At 44.7% G+C, this 18,651-nt stretch overlaps 1 protein-coding gene across 2 annotated transcripts in view; it reads right to left on the bottom strand.

Moving 5' to 3' along the window:
* Window positions 1–10,333: 10,333 nt before the first annotated feature.
* Window positions 10,334–18,651, bottom strand: part of Rmnd1 (required for meiotic nuclear division 1 homolog) — a 31,866-nt gene continuing 23,548 nt past the window's right edge. For both annotated transcript variants that reach the window (XM_005065886.4, XM_021224611.2), the window contains exons 10-12: window positions 17,144–17,264; window positions 11,164–11,280; window positions 10,334–10,833 (exon numbers count right to left, since the gene is read on the bottom strand). In XM_005065886.4, the coding sequence (XP_005065943.1) occupies window positions 10,801–10,833; window positions 11,164–11,280; window positions 17,144–17,264 (271 nt within the window). In that variant the 3' untranslated portion in view covers window positions 10,334–10,800. The remainder of the gene's footprint in view (window positions 10,834–11,163; window positions 11,281–17,143; window positions 17,265–18,651) is intronic.

Genomic DNA, 18,651 nt, shown 5'->3' on the forward strand with positions numbered 1-18,651 from the left:
GTCCTAGGGGTCCTGAGTAGCGAGACAGCTGTGGGCGAAGATGCTTTCTAGGATTGAATGGCATGGGGTGCTTACTCCCTTATGTTGAGCTTTAGTCTGTGGCGCTTGGCGGTGTGTGTATACTTGTGCCGGACACTACTCTGGCTGACTTTTGGACTCCAAGGGTCTGGTAGAGCGGATTCAGAGTTGCCATCCTGTTAGATGTAACAGGGACATCCTGAAACATGGTAACGTGGTAGGGAAGTTGGAATTCCATGATAAGCTTTCTTAAGGTTTTAAAGTTTACTTATGTTGCCATTTTGCTAGAAGTTCTGTCTAGGAAGTACAGTTTTATCCCTTTTGAAGACTCGAGTTAATGGTTTGTTTTACATATGTTGGATTTTAAGCTTGGCTCGTAAGTAAATGGAGGCAGAAGTTTCCAGGTTACACTTGGTTTTAAAGCACAGTAACTTACCTGTAAGGACGTTGATGTCAAATCTATGTTTTTTACAGAGTCCAACCCCCAACCCAATGCCTGGCACATTGGCAGCGTTCATCCTATTAGTCTTGAGTTGGATTTAGCAATTCAGTTGTGTGTACAGCCACTGATGACTAATTTCTTCTTTGAAGACAAAATAAGCGTGTGTGTAACTCGTGTGGCCACAGGGTGAATAATAGACCCAGAAGATACCTGCCTTGAACTTTGGTAGACTTTGATCAGCTAGATGAAAAACTTGTGGAGTTTTTAAATGTTTGACTCCACAAACAAATTATGACCCTGAGCCAAGTGTTCTGGGACACTATCAGGGCCACAGCTTGGAGTGACTGGTCTATTTCCTCTTAGTGAAAGCCCGAAATGAATCTGATTTGTTGTGTAGAGTCATAGTCAAGATCTTTAGCTTCTTCGTTCTTTTAAATTGTGCTTGTGGAGTTCTCTGTTTGCTGAAGCGGAGTCTCAAAAGTTCTGCAGCTCTTGGGTGTCGTGGACCTTGCCACGATCTTTCTTCCTCTGCAGTGCTATAGGGCTGTAGGGGTACACCACATGTCACCTATCTTTGAGTCTTAAGAATCGTTTGCCAGGACTTTGTATAGTTTTACAGAAACAAACCAGTAGTGAGCGAACGCTCTGTCGTTCCTAAGGCATGTGCTGGGAGCATGGGTCTTCGCACCTTCAGGAGCTGGGGCTGCAAATGTGCTGTTTAGAGCATCCTCTCTTTAGGAGCTGCTGCTGCTGAGATTAGAGCCTGGCTCCTTTGCTGCTAGTTCTCAAGGCAGAGAGGCAAGCCGGCTTGACTTCTGGTTTTCAGTCCCATCATGGGTTGGTAGGTAGCTTTCAAGAGGCTGTGTGGTCTCTGCTCTTTCCCAGCTTTTCCAAGTGGATGCCTTTGTATGGAAAGACTGGGGGAAAACAGCAGCCGCTGCAGAGAAGGCTAACTACTTAGGACAGTGCTGAGGGCTCCTGCCACACCTGCTTGATAGCAGATTGGGAGTGCAAAGAAAACAGTACTAACAATCTCCGTGGAGTCAGCCAAAAAAAACAAAACAAAACAAAACAAGGAGTAAATGCCCTGTGAAGTCTTGTATTGACTAGAGAGTAGGTTTGTGTTCTGCTGAGGTGCATCCGTAGAAGTAGGCTTTTATTTGTATGCTTTAAAGATCGTTCCAGTGTGACATTGACAGTGGACAATAACAATGTAATCGTTCTGAACTTAACCTTTAAAAAAATTTTTTTTTGGTTTCTCTGTATTGTTTTGGAGGTGGTCCTGGAACTGGCTCTGTAGACCATGCTGGCCTCGAACTCACAGATCCGCCTGCCTCTGCCTCCTGAGTGCTGGGATTAAAGGCGTGTGCCACTACCGCCCGGCCTGAACTTATCCTTTAACCCTCACAATTTTGGTGAGGTTGAAGGTGGAATTTCCTGCAAACTTTGGTGAGAAAGTTAACAGGAAGATCTTGCTCATAAATGTGATTGGAATCCAATGCTGTCTTTCACTAGATTTTATGAAGGATGTCCTTTTGAGTAACAACGACATGCTTTTACATGTTGGACTTCAGAGTGTTCATGTGGGTAGACCAGGCTGGCCTTGAACTCACAGATCCATCTGCCTCTGCCTCCTGAGTGCTGGGATTATAAGGCATTTTGTCAGCATGCCTGCCTCATACCCTCTGTTATAAAATAAGCTTAACATATAAGTAAGAAAGGATGAATTTTAGCCAAGTGTGTCAGATCCCTGAAATCAGCTATCAGAAGGTTGAAGCAGCAGGATTGCTGTCAGGCCACTGAGGGTTACAGAGTGAGACTCTGATCTTTTTGTTTTTCCTCTAACAGTCCTGGAACTTGCTTTGTAGACCAGGGTGGCCTTGAACTCACTGAGATCCCCCAGCCTCTGCCTACCAAGTGCTGGAGCTACAGGAGTGAACCACCACTGCTCAGCTGAGACTCAATCTTAAAAACCCAACAAACCCCACAAACAAAGCGGATGAAAAACCAATTTATTTTGAAGACTGTCACATTTATTTCACTGGCTTATATCATAGGCATTTTAAGAAATACTGGTTCGTGGTTGGTTGTTATTTAGCTCACAGTCCCTAGAGATGAATTCCCTATGCTTCTGTGAAGCTGCTGTGGTCAAGTGCATGCAAATCTGAGAATTCACTAACTGATTGATGTTAGTGAATGCCTTTTAAAAATACTGTGTGTATATAGACAGGTGGGTGTGTGCTGTAGAGGTTTCGTTTACATTTATGTGGGTTCTGGGGATCACACTTGGGACATTAGGCTTGCATAGCAGATTCTGACCTGCTGAGCCACATTTTTAAATTGTGTGTGTGTGTGTGTGTGTCTGTCTGTCTGTCTGTCTGTCTCACTTGTGTGTGCTCACTCAAGTCTGAGGTCAGATCCCTGGAGCTGAAGTTAGGTAGAAGTTAAGCTGTGGGTACTGGGAACTTAATTGGTCTTTGCATTCTTAACCTCTGAGCCATCTTTCTAGCCCATTTAAATCATTTTTTAAAGAAGAATCTTGTGCTAAAGCTGGCCCAGAACTTGCTGTGTTCCCTGGAATTTTGGATTCTCCTGCCTTTATTTTCCCAGTGCCAGAATTAAAGGTGTATGTACCTGTAAAATTGAGCTCTCAGTGTGAGGAAAACTGATTTTTCTGTTGTAACCAGCCCAACATTAAGAAGGTAAGGCATATATATCTCACAAAGTTTTTGTGGGTCACAGGTATCAGGGAGTAGTGGAGCTGAGAGGCTCTGTATGCAGGGTCTTCCAGGAATTTCAGTCAAGTTGCTGTAGCTGTTGGATCTGCTTTCAAGGTGGTTCACTGTTTTGCCTGTAGTGTTGGTTGCAGCCCCCCAGTCTTCATTGGATTGCTAAGTGTCCTTATGCTTGGCATCCGGGCTCTCCCAGAGCAAGCTATCCAAGCAGCAGTGAAGAAGCAGCCGCATACTGCACCTGAGCTGCCTTCTAGTGGCAGTGCACAGCACAGGCCTAGGCTGTAAACTCCTCCTCCTCAGGGGCAGAATATTGTGGTAGCTGGCTCGGTGCTGTTTCTCCAGTTCCTAGATGAGTTAGGATGGAATCAAACCTTGCTAAAGTCAGTCGTGAGTAATTAGTTGATGAAGTCAGTTTTTCTTTTCCTCTAAGGGTGTCTAGTTTCTCTGCTCAGCTTAACTGTGAAAGGAGACTCAGAAGTTCAGGAATTTTCTGGCTTAAGGCCTGATTCAGTCTTTGGAAACTAAGATTTTCTCTGACCTTTATCAGGGATAATCTGCTCACTGATGAGAAAATTGCTAATTGCTTTTTAATCTTTCTTAAAGAAGTTACAGTATAGATATCTAGTCTCCCAGTTTGCAGACCTGGGTAGTACATATATTTCAAGGACTTCTGCATAGTTACTTATGTTTATGTGTGTGTTTGTGAGCTTATATGCACCACATGGATGTCTGGTACTTCTGTGGGCCAGAAGAGGGCATTGGATTGAGTGTTGGGAACTTGGACCACTGAACCATCTTTCCTGTCTCTGTGGGTATTAAAGAACGTTTTATTTTTAATTACGTATATAGGTGTACGTGTTAGTTACTTTCCCGTTGCTGTGATAAGATACCATGACCAGAAACAAGGAAGAAAGTTTATTTTGGTGTATGGTTCCAGATGTAGAGTCCATGATGGCAGGAGAACAGGAAGCTGAGAGGTTGCTTCTTAGCAACCCACTGAATCAGAGAAGGCAAGCTGGAGGAGAGGGCAGGCTGCAAACTCAAAGCCTCCCCCCAGCCGCATGCTTCTAGACTGTCCCAGGCAGCACTGCCAGTGTACTGTTGAAGTACACGAGACTGTGAACAACATAGTGTATGTGTACCCATGTGCCGGTGCCTTGCCTTCAGAGTCCAGAAGAGGGCGAAGTATGACTCCGGTTTGTGTGCTAGGCGAGTGTTTGCTACTTTGGTAAGTCCCCAGTTCTTATTTTGAGATGGGGGTCTCACTGTATTGCTTGTGTTGGCCTTTAGCTTGGTGTGTACTGCCCCAGGTAGCTGGGATTGCATACATGATTTGGGTTACCATCCTAGTTTTCTGTGCTGTGAAATTTTCATGGGAATTTTTTTTTTGAGACACTCATCATGTAACTGGCTGTTTCTGTCTCCTATGTGCTGTGATTAAAGGAATGAATCACCATTGCCTATTGGAAACTTTAAATAAATAGGACATACAGATTATTATTTTTTTGTTTTGTTTTGTTTTTTTTTCGAGACAGGGTTTCTCTGTAGCTTTGGAGGCTGTCCTGGAACTCACTTTGTAGACCAGGCTGGCCTGGAACTCACAGAGATCCACCTGCCTCTGCCTCCCGAGTGCTGGGGATTAAAGGCGTGCGCCACCACCGCCCGGCCATACAGATTATTTTGTACTTGTATTATACAGGTAGAAAATGACAGGCTTTTTCCTTAAGACATTTTGCTTAACCTTTTCCGCAATCACTTGGTAGCCTAGGCTGGCCTGGGACTTCATGTCCTCTATGGTCCTATCCTTGTGTGTAAAGTACTGCTTACTGTTGTGGACTGCCTTACCTGGCAACCTTTTCCTAGTCTGTGATATGGTTCAGGTGGTCTGATCAGGCAACCCAGAGGGGACCTTAAACTTTGAAACTGCTGGTCTGCTTCCACCTCCCAAGTGCTTGGCTTACAGGTGTGCAACGCCATCACTCCCAGTTTATAGAGCCCTGGAGATCTAACCCAGGGCTTCCTTTATGTTAGACAAACACCCTGCCTACCAATGGAGATAAGTTTCCACCTCCACATGGTTACTTTGATACATATTTTAACCTTTACCCCACAGTAAGCTTGAGTGAGCTCTTGTGAACAGTTGATGCTTATCTGCTTGCTTTGCGCAGTGAATTTGTAATTGAAGGGTTAAGACTGGGGATCTAAGAGTATTTTTCTCACTAGCACTGAATGGAAAAGTGGTTGTAGGAAGCATCTGGGTATAGATGGTGTGTGTGTGTGTGAGAGAGAGAGAGAGAGAGAGAGAGAGAGGGAGGGAGGGAGGGAGGGAGGGAGGGAGGGAGGGAGGGAGGGAGGGAGGGAGGGAGGGAGGGAGGGAGGGAGGGAGGGAGGGAGGGAGGGAGGGAGGGAGGGAGGGAGAGAGAGAGAGAGAGAGAGAGAGAGAGAGAGAGAGAGAGAGAGAGAGATATATATATACTGGTTAGCCCTGCTCTTCTTAGAGGTGCAGTGAGGAGGGACACAATGAGGTGATGTAATATACAGTTGTTCCTACTCTACAGAAGTTCTGTGATAGACCAAATGAAGTTGGTATGGAAACTGACTCTTCAGTTTTGGAGAGGTGTGCAAAAAGTAGTTTTAGTTGAGTGACACTACCTTAAATTGTTTTCCTTTATTGGTGGTAAGTTGCCATCGTAAGTTACTCGTTCCTCTAGAATGTGTATTTCTCTAGATGTCTGTGGTCCAGTCCAGTAGCTAAGTCACACCTGGTACAGGTGACAGCACAGACACCAGAGAGCATTTCCACCGCAGCAGAATTCCTTTTTTGGATGGTGATGCTGTGAAAATGTGTGTGACTTACCTGTGTTTCTGTGTTACTGTCTTGAGTTGGAAATGGAACAAAGGAGCGAGCTGTTGTGGGAGGAGTCACGATTGATGTTTATGAACAAGGGAACAAACCCGTGTTTTATGTCCTGGTTGAGAAGCTTTGGGGCTGGGAGATGACTCCCGTGGCTAAAATGCTGTGCAAGCATGAAGACTTGTGGGGCCATAACTCCACCTAGAGTAGTGAGCTGGAGAGTCACTGGCCAGCCACTGCAGCTTACAAAAAACAAGGTGATGGGTTTGTCAGATGGTTCAGCAGGTGAAGGTTCTTGCTGAGCAAGCTTGCTGAGCTGAGTTCAATTCCTGGAGCCCATGTAAACGTGGAAGAAGATACCTAGCCTCACAGCGTTGTCTCTGACCTCTGCATGTATGCTGCACGTGCGCACGCGCACACATACACACACGCACAAACACACAAAAGAATGGTGGTGACGACCCCCAGCCTCTGGCTTCAAGTACACACACAGGCACAGGGACACAGGAAAGAGAAGGCTTTGCAGTTGGATCTGGTCTGGAATTGTGCTGCATCTAACACATTGTGCTCTTAACCTTCATTTTTTACCTACAACAGGGATAAATTTATTCGAGTTGTGTAAAATTAAGTTAGTACAATGTTGGGGGTGCATAGTATCTCAGTAAGTGATGGTGTTCATTAATATATTTCTGAAATAGATGACTTCTGTAAACTTTGTATAACTTCAAATTATACATACAATAAAGTTGATTTTTCTTTCCATGTGCAGTCCTGTTAATTTCAACACTATATATGTATAATAACTGCCAAGGATTCAGGAAGGGCCTATCACTTCAAATTTCCATTGGTTTCCTTTGTTGCAGATTTACCCTCTTCCTACCCCTACCCTGGAACTCCCATCTGTTGGCTATACTGTAGTTTTAAATTTTCCACATTTTATGTACATAGAATTATAAAAATTGTAGCCATTTCAGAGTGTCTGCTTTAATTTGACTAAATAAAGTAAGATACATATGTAAGTTAGAAGTAAATTTTGGGGGGGAAGTGGTTTCATGTACCTTAAGCTAGTCTGAAACTGTACACCCTATGTTGACTTTAGAACAAAGATTTATTTTTATATGGTGTATGAATTTTCCTTACATGTATGTGTGTACACTCAGTGTGTACTTGGTGCCTGAGTGTAGAAGAGGGTGTCCTATTCCCTGGAACTTGTGAACTGCCATGTGGGTGCTGGGAATTGAATATGGGTCCTCAAGAGCAGATGTTAACTCCAGACCCATCTCTGGCAGCAGGTGTTCTTAACTGCTGAACCATCTCTTCAGGCCCCTGTGCCCCCCCCCCCCTCCCGTCCCCGACCCCGTCCCCTTTCCTTTTCCCATTGAGACAGGGTCTGATAGCCCAGGCTGTCTAGAATTTACTTTGTATCCTACGATAATCTTGAACTCTCATACCTCCACTTCTCAAGTGCTGGGATTACAGGTGTAGGCCACCATGCCCTGCTAAAGTACTAAATTGTTTTATTTAAGTAAAGTACTATATTGTTTTATTTATTTAAGGCAGGGACTCACTATGTAGCTTTGGCTGTCCTGGAACTCACTATGTAGACCAGGCTGGCTTCAAACTCAAAAGAGATTTACCTGCCTCTGCCTCCTGAGTACAGGGATTAAAGGTGTGTGCCACTAAACCTGACTATGACTTTAAATGGTAGAATTTACAAGGAAACTTGCCATGCGTTTGTCTTGTTTTCTAAGAGTCCTGTAAGGCAGGCAGGTCTTGAACTATTGAAGGTAGGCGGAATTAATGACTTGAACTGTCTGCATCCAAGTGCTGAGATTATAAGCATCACTACAGGGCTGTTTGATGTGCTGTTGTCTGTGCTAAGCAGGCACTCTACTGTTTTATCCTTGGTCCCACAGTCAAGGGGGACTTCAAATCTCCTTGACGATGCTGCTGGTGCACTCTATGTAGTCTGATTCTCCTGAGGGAGCTATAGCTCCCAGTTGTTGATCACATCTGCTAGCTGGCACTGTTGGAAAACTAAGGTGTTTGACGGTTAGGTATTGCATTTTATTTATATTTTTTCACCTGTAGTTTTTCCCCCTTGGAGGTGTGTGTGTGTGTGTGTGTGTGTGTGTGTGTGTGTGTGGTCGGTCCCAGTAGAGCACAGTAGTATTTTATTTATATTTTTTCACCTGTAGTTTTTCCCCCTTGGAGGTGTGTGTGTGTGTGTGTGTGTGTGTGTGTGTGTGTGTGTGTGTGTGTGTGTGTGTGTGTGTGTGTGTGTGTGTGTGTGTGTGTGTGTGTGGTCGGTCCCAGTAGAGCACAGTAGTAAATTGAGAAGCATCTGTGCTTCCTCTGATGTGTTTCCATTTGTGACAGCAGCCATTGATGGTAGAAGAGGCATCATAGCTGTGGCTCTAGCATTGCAACAGGGTTGTGCGCTGGAAGGTAGCATTCCACCCATCATTAGTGCTGGAGAAGAGGTCTGAAGATGGGGGCCAGCTCTTGCCAGTTTTGCACCCACCAGTCAGCAAGTACTGCTCCTGTAAAATCTTCACTCAGGAAAACCCAGGATGGTGGGTCACATTATACAAAGAGGGTCACGAAATTAAAGGATTCTAACAAGCTTAAACAGGAGCCATTAGATACATAATTAATTGTGGTGCCTAGAAGTAAAATTCTTGGGTCACATGGCTTAGGCTCAAGACCAGTCCTGGGGCAGGAGTGGTAGATTTGAATGGTCCAGCCGCCCTTCAGCCCTAAATAAACACACCGATGCTTATCTTAATTAGAATCCGTTTGGCAGATGGCTCAGGCTTCTCTGGCCAGTGCTCTCTTAGTTAATTAACCCATACCTACTAATCTATGTATTTCTACATGGCCTTACTGGAGAAGGCTCCAGTATGTTTTCCTTCAGCCACTACATGGCATCTCTTCCTGGTGGCTCCTCTCTGCCTCTCCCCAGAATTCTCATATAGTAGCCCGGCCTGGCTACTGGCCAGTCTGTTTTATTCATCAACCAATAAGAAACAGAAGGACATTCCCCATCAGAAGCACTTGGCTGTTTTTTTCTTAGTTTGTGCTCTCTATTGATAAACACTAGCAAGTCTAACTTCAATCTACTCTTCATAGATAGCAACCTTTTTTTTAAAAAAAAAAAAAAAAGGTTACTGTACAAGCAGATTCCCATATGGAAGCCAAGTTAAAAGGTTTAAATCTCTGTTTCAAGTTTTAAAAGTCAAACAGTGATGTCTAAGCCTGTCCCTAAAGCAGGTGACTTAGTGGTTCCTTTCTGCCTTCACTGCCGGTAAACTTTGCAGAGCAGGGTTGTCTTGAGGTTGAGAGAAATGTGTAAGAATTTGTAATCATGCTGAACTGGATGAGGAGTGACCACTGGAGTAGGTATACAGTGCTGTGTGGTTGTCACATGCAACATTGGAGCAGGGAACGAAAACAATGTGATGTCTTAATTTCCACCATGAGTCACTGAAATACAGGAAAACTATTCAAAATCTGCATTATCCCTTTGGCTTCTGCTTTTGCTATATTTTCCTCATAAAACTTTATCCAAATAAATGTTTATGAAAATAATTTTTTGCAACATTTATAAATATTTTCTCAGAGTTATCAGGCATCATAGTTTTATTAGCTTATTGAAATTGTTAGGATTTTTTGTTTAGGTAATCTGAAGTTACCATCCACTGGAATTTGTTAACTTTTTTGTAAATGGATTTCTTAACAGGTAAACTTAATGGCCTTGGTTCAAAAAGGCTGTACTCATCAAGGTGACTGTCCCTTCACATGGTTTAAGAAACAGACCAAACTTAGGGTGGCTGAGAGATGCTACTGTGTTGGAAGTCGTGGAGGCTTGCCAGTTAGGCTCCCAACTCCTTGGATACAGGGATCTCAGCTGGGACACAGCTACCACACCATTGCAGTGTGCTGGAAAGAAAGGCCAGCTACTCAGCAGTATTAGCAAAAACTGCACCAGTTAACCAAGGAACAGATGAACATTCCATTTCAGTGCAAAGTAATGCAGAAGAGGCACACACACATGAAGTGTGGCCTTGGCAGACTAAGGCTGTGAAAGTAAATATGTTCAAGTTCTTTTGGTTTGTTTTTAAAGTTTATGCTTCTGGTGTGAGTGGCGCATGAGTCCTGCACGCAATGAAGGGTCGGCAGGGAGACTGGCCTCCTCCATGTTGGAGTGCAGAGGGTTGATGGGTGAAAGGCAGTGTGCCTGTGAACAAGTGTGGTCACTAAAACTGATGAACAATGCCCTTCTGAACTTTGGGTGTGCTGACCCAACCAACATATTCATAATTTTTATTCGGGCAACAATGTATTTAAGAGTTGCAAAAGGGGCTGGAGAGATGGCCCACAACCGTCTGTACTGAAATCTGGTGCCCTCTTCTGGCCTGCAGGCATATATGCTGTATACATAATAATAAATAAATCTTTTTTAAAAAGTTGCAAAAGGTCATTAAGATGTTTGTTTTATTTTGAGGCAGTCCTCTGCCTCTGCTTTTCAAGTGTTGATTCTGTTGTATGCGCCACCATCTGCCCCCCCCCCTCCTAGCTGGGTTTCCTGTGCAGCACAAGGCTAGTTGGGAGCTCATCTTCCTGCTTTCAGAGCGCTGGGGTTACAGCTGTCCCACGCCAGTGACAGTTGATTTAAATCAAAGTGAATGCTGGCAGTTTTTGGTTGCAGAACTTGAATTATCTCTTCCAGTGATGCTCCTATTACAAGATCAGATAAACACTCTTCCCAGCTCAAACATCACCTTAGGAAAATAAAAAGGGAGAGTTATTAATTTCATGGTGAAGCAACTGAATTTCATTTCGTAAGAAGGGTTTTTACGAGGTTCACAAATCCCTGGTGATTCTACATTGTGTCAAGTTGACAGAATTAACAATCAGCAGCTCAAGTGACTTCAAGACTGCCGTGAGAGAGACGTGTCCCTGGAGAGGGCGCTGTCACTGCCTGTCTCACATGGCAAGCCGAGCTCCGGCAGTTGACCTGATGTCAGGCTGTACACGATAGACTAGCGAATGCCGCCTGTAGGCTATGGAGCCCATGCAGTGGCCATTGGAGCCACACAGCTACCGCTGACCTCGATGGTGATGAGAATGACGATCATCCACTCCAGGCGAAGGGCCCTCTTCTCATTCAGGTGGTTCCGCATGAGGTCTGTTAGTTCCATGCAGTGTTGAAGCTTTTCATTCATGACCTGCAAGAAACGTCTGAGCGTCATGCATTTTTATCTAAAGAGAATACAGACTTAGATATAACGCAGTTCACCCGATTCTTGCTGCTTAGTCCTCAAAAGACAACTAGCCATTAGCAAACAGTGTTCAGTGACTCTGTCTAGAAACATTTTGCAGTGCAACTTTGTTTTACTGTGTGTGTCTTTCTGAATGTATGGGTGCGCAAGTGCCTGCGGGGGGGGGGCACAAGAGTCAAGAACCCATCAGACTTATGCTAAGCGGTGCTGGGATCTTCGCTCTGGTACTAATCAGAAAGCACTCAGTCACCAGGCCATTTCTCCAGACCCTTGTTTATTTTGTAACCTAGGGTGGCCTATAGTCTTGCTCTCACCTCCTAGAGGGCCACAAACCACCACATCTGTTTATATGTAGTGCTGGGGACTGAACTTAGGGCTTTATGCTTGATAGCAAACACTACCAAATTAATTCTAGCCCATGTTACCTTTGTATGCAGAAAAAAATAAAACTTGGAATGCTAGTTTTCCTAAAATGGAGGTTTTAAACTTTAAGAAAACATGTTCTGCATATGCCTGTGTGAGGGTTGTTGGATCCCCTGGGAACTGGGGTTATAGACAGCTGTGAGCTATCATGTTGGGTACTGGGAATTGAACCCAGGTCCTCTGGAAGAGCAGCTGGTGAGTACTCTTAAGCACTGAGCCATCTCTCCAGCCTCTGATGGAAATTTTAAAAATGGGGTTCCTCATATTCTGTTAGGGAAGCTTGACTTTATTAAGCACAGCCGAGACTACTTTGGCACAGGGCTATGCTAATCTCCACGGTTCAGATTTGAGTATGTACTGAAGTGAGTACAAAGGCACCTTTCTACGGAACTAAGTAGTGCATGTAACCTGGAACTCACCACTAGAAGGCACCACTTCTAGCAGAACTAGCAAAGGTTATAACACCTTGGACAAACTGGTTGGAGTGGGGTGTGGACGGCTGTCACACAAAATAGAATCTAATTTTAGAACCTGGATGTCAGTGCCAGGCAGTTATATACTCTTTAGTACTTGTACATTTCTCTGAAAGCCGTAAAGTTGGCGAACATTCTAGTTGGTGCCGGTTTGGCCAGTATGAGCTGAGGTCTAGGTGTGAACTGAAACCTCTTTATGTCAATACTCGGGGTTTTACACCGAGCATCCTACTGCTTTACTAGTGAGTGACATTACACACAACTTCTTACACCGAGCATCCTACTGCTTTACTAGTGAGTGACATTACACACAACTTCTTACACCGAGCATCCTACTGCTTTACTAGTGAGTGACATTACACACAACTTCTTACACCGAGCATCCTACTGCTTTACTAGTGAGTGACATTACACACAGCTCCCCTGGCTGGTAGGCCCACCGTGTAGTTTCTAATCATTAAATGTCTAGGGCGGCATTCTATCTATTGACTGCTTAGACCTGGCTTCTAATGAGTTCATCTTTAAGCTTACTTCTCTTCAAACTGCTGACAGACCTCCATTTCAGCTGTGACCACAGAACAGAGATCATGCTCTCTCCCAATAATTGCTTACAAGACAAAAACACCCCCCCCAAAAGACCCCAAAGCGATTTGAGCAGTGTTAGCCTCCTGGGGACCGGAGAGGGCTCAGCAATAGTGTTTATTGCTCCTGCAAAGGACAACCTAGGCTGGTCCCCAGCACTCATGCCAGGCAGCCCACAACCGCCTGTAACTACTTCTAGGGGTTCTGACGTCCTCTTCTGGGCTCCAGGCATCTGAACTCACGGACTGCAAAAAGCCCACACAGACATGCATGGAAAGTAAATCTGAAGGAACTTTCCTGCAGAAAATGGTGGTGAATACATTAAATCTAAGTATCCGGGGCAAAGGCAGGCAGATCTCTGAGTTCGAGGCTAGCATGGACTATTTACCAAGTTCCAGGCCAGCCAGAGCAACTTCAAGTCTGTCTTTTAAGTCTCCTGATGACTAAAATCTATTTTCTTAGTTCAAAGCTGGGTTAACCCAAGCATTTGGCCCAGGCCAAAGCAGTTTCAAAACCAGGAAAATATAATTATTTTGAAACCTAGTCTCCTGTTTATTCTACAAATATAGTAGCAGATGTCACAGAGTTTACACACTAGTGGGGAGTAACAGTGGACTCAGGGGATGCCTAAGCATGTCGGTGTGGAGGGCCTGAGGCAGCTGGGAGACACATGCAGGGAAGTGTGGTTGGAAGGGTAAGGCTGAAAATGCCCTCCACCAGAGCGGAGGTCAGGAAAACGGTGCTTGTGGTGCAGCAGCAATGCAGACAGCCCTGAGCGCATGGCTGTTTCCTAATCAAGTTCTTCAAGCTCAAAAGAGTGGGAACACGCTGGTCCTAGGAGGGAGAGAAGCCTGCAACTTGGTGTCAGTCATATTACATCTCATTGTAAGGATTACACTCAAAAGTACATGGAGAGGCAGCAAAGGAAATCATAATAAATACAGCTTCACCTAAAAAACATGAGGTTTGTTATCAAGTTAATTTACATAACATGCCCATCTAAGCTCTGGATTCTAACAAACATCTGTAACGACATTTTCACTGCCAGTTCACTCCCATTCCTTTGCAGTGCTAGCCCCACCTGCCCGCCACACTGCCCAGTCTTAGGGAATCAGTGTTGTACTCTTCCTTCTGAGACAGGGTCTCATGTAGCCCAGGCTGGCTTCCAGCTCACTATGTAGCCAAGGATGAGCTAGAACTCTGCATCACCTGTCTCTGTGAATGCTGGGATTACAGGTGTGCACCACCGCTCCCAGTGTGCAGATGGTGCTGGAGATGCCAGACACACTAGGAAGTCCTTTGCCAACTGAGCTCCAGCATCTGAGCTGGTGTGTCTTCACGCCTTTAATCTAGACTTTATTTTATACAAGTGAATGTCCCGGGTGAGTGTCTGGGAGTTACTGATGGTTACGTGGCACCATGTGGCTGCTGAAAATAATGTAGGTCACTGTTTACACAGGAGGCTTCTAAAGTGAACACTACCATCTAGATGTTCCTGACCTGGTGCTCACTAGCGATACCTCCTCTCTTGAGAATATGGCGGGCCTTCGGACTTATTTTAAACAGAACCCTGCAGAAGTCACAAGTTGCCTGGGACTGTAATTAGGTGCTAAGATACTGCCTCCTGTCTTGTTTACTCTAGGACTCTTAATATGCATATGATAATAGATGCTTTGTACAGACGATCTTGTGACAAGGACCTGGACCTTAGCCCACAGCCTAGAGGGACCAAATCCAGACAGGAAGGGGACCATTCCCAGCGGTCCGCAGAGATGCCTGCAGCCTCCAGAGAGGACCTGACCCATAAAACTAGGAGAAAGATGCTTTAAGCTGCTAGTTTGGGGGAACCCCTGCATGGCAGGGCTTAGCCAATGCTGGCACTTGAGAGGCCTCATTTGCATAGAGCTTCAGCATCCCCCTCACATCCGCATAGAGCTTCAGCATCCCCCTCACATCCTTATCTTCAGCCTGTGCACTAACCAGCCACTCGCAAAGTCAGCCTTCTGTCTGTCCAGACAGCCTGGGGCATCAAATGTCTCAGACAGCTGGTTATCAGACTACACTGTCTACTGAAGAACTCCAGCACCACCGACAGCCGTGCTGAGTCCTGCTGATGCAAAGGAACACCAGGATGAGTGAGGAACTGTAGATACCCCTGGTGGGATTATTATGCAAAGGACAAATGTCTGGGTTGGAGAAAGGATATACTCTAGAACTGAATAGCATTCAGTGTTTTGGGGAGGTTTTTGAAATTATGTCAGTTTACTTGATGGGACATAAGGTGACTGGGAAGTGGTTAGAAGTAATATTGAAAAGTGTAGGTCAGGAAACAACAAAAGACAATGAGAACTTTAAAAGCTGTTGAGAGAATGAAAGTTAAAAAAAAAAGTAACTTTGGCTGGGCAGTGGTGGCGCACATCTTTAATCCCAGCACTCGGGGAGGCAGACACAGGCGGATTCTCTGTGAGTTCGAGGCCAGCCTGGTCTACTGAGTGAGTTCCAGGGCAGCCTCCAAAACAACACAGAGAAACCCTGTCTCAAAAAAAAAAAGAAAAAAGAAAAAAAAGTAACTTTAAGGCTGGTAAGACAGCTCAGTGGGTAGAGGGGCTTGCTGCTAAGCCTGATGACATAAGTTCAATTCCTAGAATCGACACAGTGGAAGAAAAGAACTGAGTCCCAATTAGTTGCCCTCTGGCTTCCTTATGCACACTGTAGCACCCACACACCCATCTACCTAGCCCCACAGAATAAATGTAAAATCAGTATTGTGCCTGGACATTTGAAACAGTCACTAATCCTCAGCAGAGAACAGTAGGCGGTGGCTGGGGAGATGTCTGAGCTGACAGATAAGGTGCCTGTACTGCAAGCATGAAGACCCGATTTCTGATCACTAACACCCACGTGAAAATTTGGCAGAGGGCCTAGAGGATGGCTTAGCAGGTAAAGGCGCGTGCCATTAACCCTGCCAACCTGAGTTCAAGCCCCAGAACCTAAGTGGTAGAAGGAGAAATAAAGTTTCCTAATCTACATGCACACTGGCATATATGCACACACAAATAAGAAAATGTAATGGAAAATAAAACAGGCACAGAAGCAAATGTCCGTACCGCCAGAGCCGGGGAGGAGGAAGCGGGAGGATCCTTGAGGTTTCTGCTGGCCAGCCAGCCTTAATGAACCAGTGAGCTCCAGGGACAGTGAGAGCCTGTCTGAAGAGTGTGATGGGGGGGGGGTGCGGCTTAACAGGAGTACTGGCTGTTCTTCCAAACACCCAGTTCAGAGTGTGGGTGGCTTATATCAACCACTTGTAAGTCTAACTCCAAGGGATCTAACACCTGGCTTCTATACACATGTACTCCTTGAATACACACATGTACTCCTTGAATACACACACAAACCCACAGATACACACAAAGAAATAACTTTTTTATAGACATAGACAAGCACAGAAGAAGACTGAAGTCACCCTCTAGTCTCTACATGCTTGTGTGCATCTATATGTGCACACACATATGAATACAAGCATGTACCATGCATATCACATATAACACAACAATGAAGAAACGTGTTTAGCTACTTGGAAGGCTTAGGCAGGAGGATTCCCAAGTTCAAGGCTAGCCTGGACAATGCAATGAGATTTCCACCTCAAGAACAAGGAAACATTAAAACAGAACAACCCAGAAGTCTTAGAACTGAGCCTTTGACACAGAAAGCTGAGGAGTGGGGCCAGATATGGTGGCTTATGTTTGGAATTTCAGGACTAGGGCTAAGGCAAAATGATCACTACGTTTCAGGCCAGCCTGGGCTACAGTGTGATATACTGTATCTAAAAACCCCTCTAGCAACAGTTTGAGGCCAGCCTGGACTATAGGGTGATACTTTGTATCAAAAAAACCCTCTTGGAACAATTCCTTATATTTTATTCTTCAGGTGGTCAGGGCTGACATAGTATCTTTACTCCAGGCTGGTCTTGAGTTCAAAAGCAAATCCTCCTGCCTCAGTCTCCTAAGAACAAGACTAAACTGACTGCAAAGAAGACAAGAGGAGGTAGTGGGAATCTAAGGAGACATGACCAGAAGTCAAATAGTACTTCTCCAAATGCAACTGTACATACTTAGCTGAAAATTTCAGTGATAAAATTGTAGTGGGGAATCTCTTTCTCTCCTCTCTCTGTCTCTACTCCCTCTCCAGCTTTCCCAGACAGGGTTTCTCACTCTGTAGACCAGGCTGACCTTGAACTCAGAGATCCACCTGCCTCTGCCACCCGAGCGCTGGGATTAAAGACCTGTGCCATCACCATCTTACACATCTTTTCTCCCTTTAAAAATACATACCTTAACTCTTCGAGCAATGCTGAGAAATTGGCAGGTCTTGTCATAAAGCTCCTCCAGGTTTGCTCTGTCCCAGTAGAAGTCGGGAGTCATCAAGAAATCTGAACTCAAGTTTATACGGTGCCTTAAATAAGAAAGCACAATTTAGCTTTTTATTTATGGTAAATTAAAAATCAGTTTCTATTATATTCCACATTTTCATGGTACAATATGAGAACAGTTTTAAGCACTTGCTCTTCAAAAACTATCTGAGAAGTGGACACACACAAACACCCCTCCCCACCCCCACACCCCCCTGTGCACCCTCTAAAGGAAAAGCAGGAAGAAATACAAAGGTAAGGATGGGTAAACCTCACTTTTCTTGTTACTCGCAGTTTTCCCTTTCTCTCACTTTGGGCTCACTGGCCACCTTCAAGATCCCTCTATATGTGTTTGTTATTGTGCAAGCACAAGCCAGGCAGCAATCTGCAGGGGCTCTTTCTTTTCAACAGGGCTATGTAGGCTAGCCTGCGCATGTAGCTCAGACTAGCTGGGCTCTGGGTGACCTTTAGTCTCTATTAACTAAGAATACTATGGGATGTGCTGCCACACTGGCACTCTTTAGTTTCACTCATACTTTGGCATCAGAATTGTGAGCTTACTTTTTTTTTTTTTGAGACGTGGTTTCTCTGTGGCTTTGGAGGCTGTCCTGGAACTAGCTCTTGTAGACCAGGCTGGCCTTGAACTCACAGAGATCCACCTGCCTCTGCCTTCCTAGTGCTGGGATTAAAGTTGTGTGCCACCAATGCCCAGCCCTTGAGTTTACTTTAAAAATATTTAGTTTAATGGAAATTCATGTTGCATAGTAAAATACAAGTAACTGTTCGTTCTTTAAGATGTATGTTGGAGAAGAAAGCAGAAACAGCAGTCAGCTTGTTTAGTCTTCCAAATGCAAAACCCTTTATTCTCTAAAAAGAGGACAGGCCTGTGAACACTTTGATTGGCCGATTTGTTTTTGTTTTATTTAATCTTTTGTGATGGGGGAAGTCCTTCTGTGTATATGTTGTCATATTGGTTGATAAAGAAAGCACTCTTGGCCAACAGGGAAGCAAGATAGGTGGGACTAGGAGTCGAGGAGGATTCTGGGAAATACAGTCAAGGGTGCAGAGTTGTCATGTGATCCCCGGGAGGAGAGGACTCAATTCTGGTGTTCTCAGTAAGATAAGACCATATAAAAATATATATTAGTAATTATGGATTAATAAGTCAGAGTTAACCATTAAGAAATCACAGCAAACAGCCAACAGCTTCATAATTAATACAGTGTTCTGTGTGATCATTTGGGACTGACACGGCTCTGGGACCAGGCTAGCAGGGACAATGCACGTTATACTTGTGTAATAGTTTTTTATTTCATTTGCATTGGTATTTTGCCTGCATATATGTCTGTGTGAGGGTGTCAGATCTTAGTGTTACAAACAGGTATGAGCTGTCATGTGGGTGCTGGGAATTGAACCCAGGTCCTCTGGAAG

This window comes from Mesocricetus auratus, unplaced genomic scaffold (genome assembly GCF_017639785.1).
Source record: "Mesocricetus auratus isolate SY011 unplaced genomic scaffold, BCM_Maur_2.0 Super-Scaffold_100018, whole genome shotgun sequence".
Lineage (NCBI taxonomy): Eukaryota > Metazoa > Chordata > Mammalia > Rodentia > Cricetidae > Mesocricetus > Mesocricetus auratus.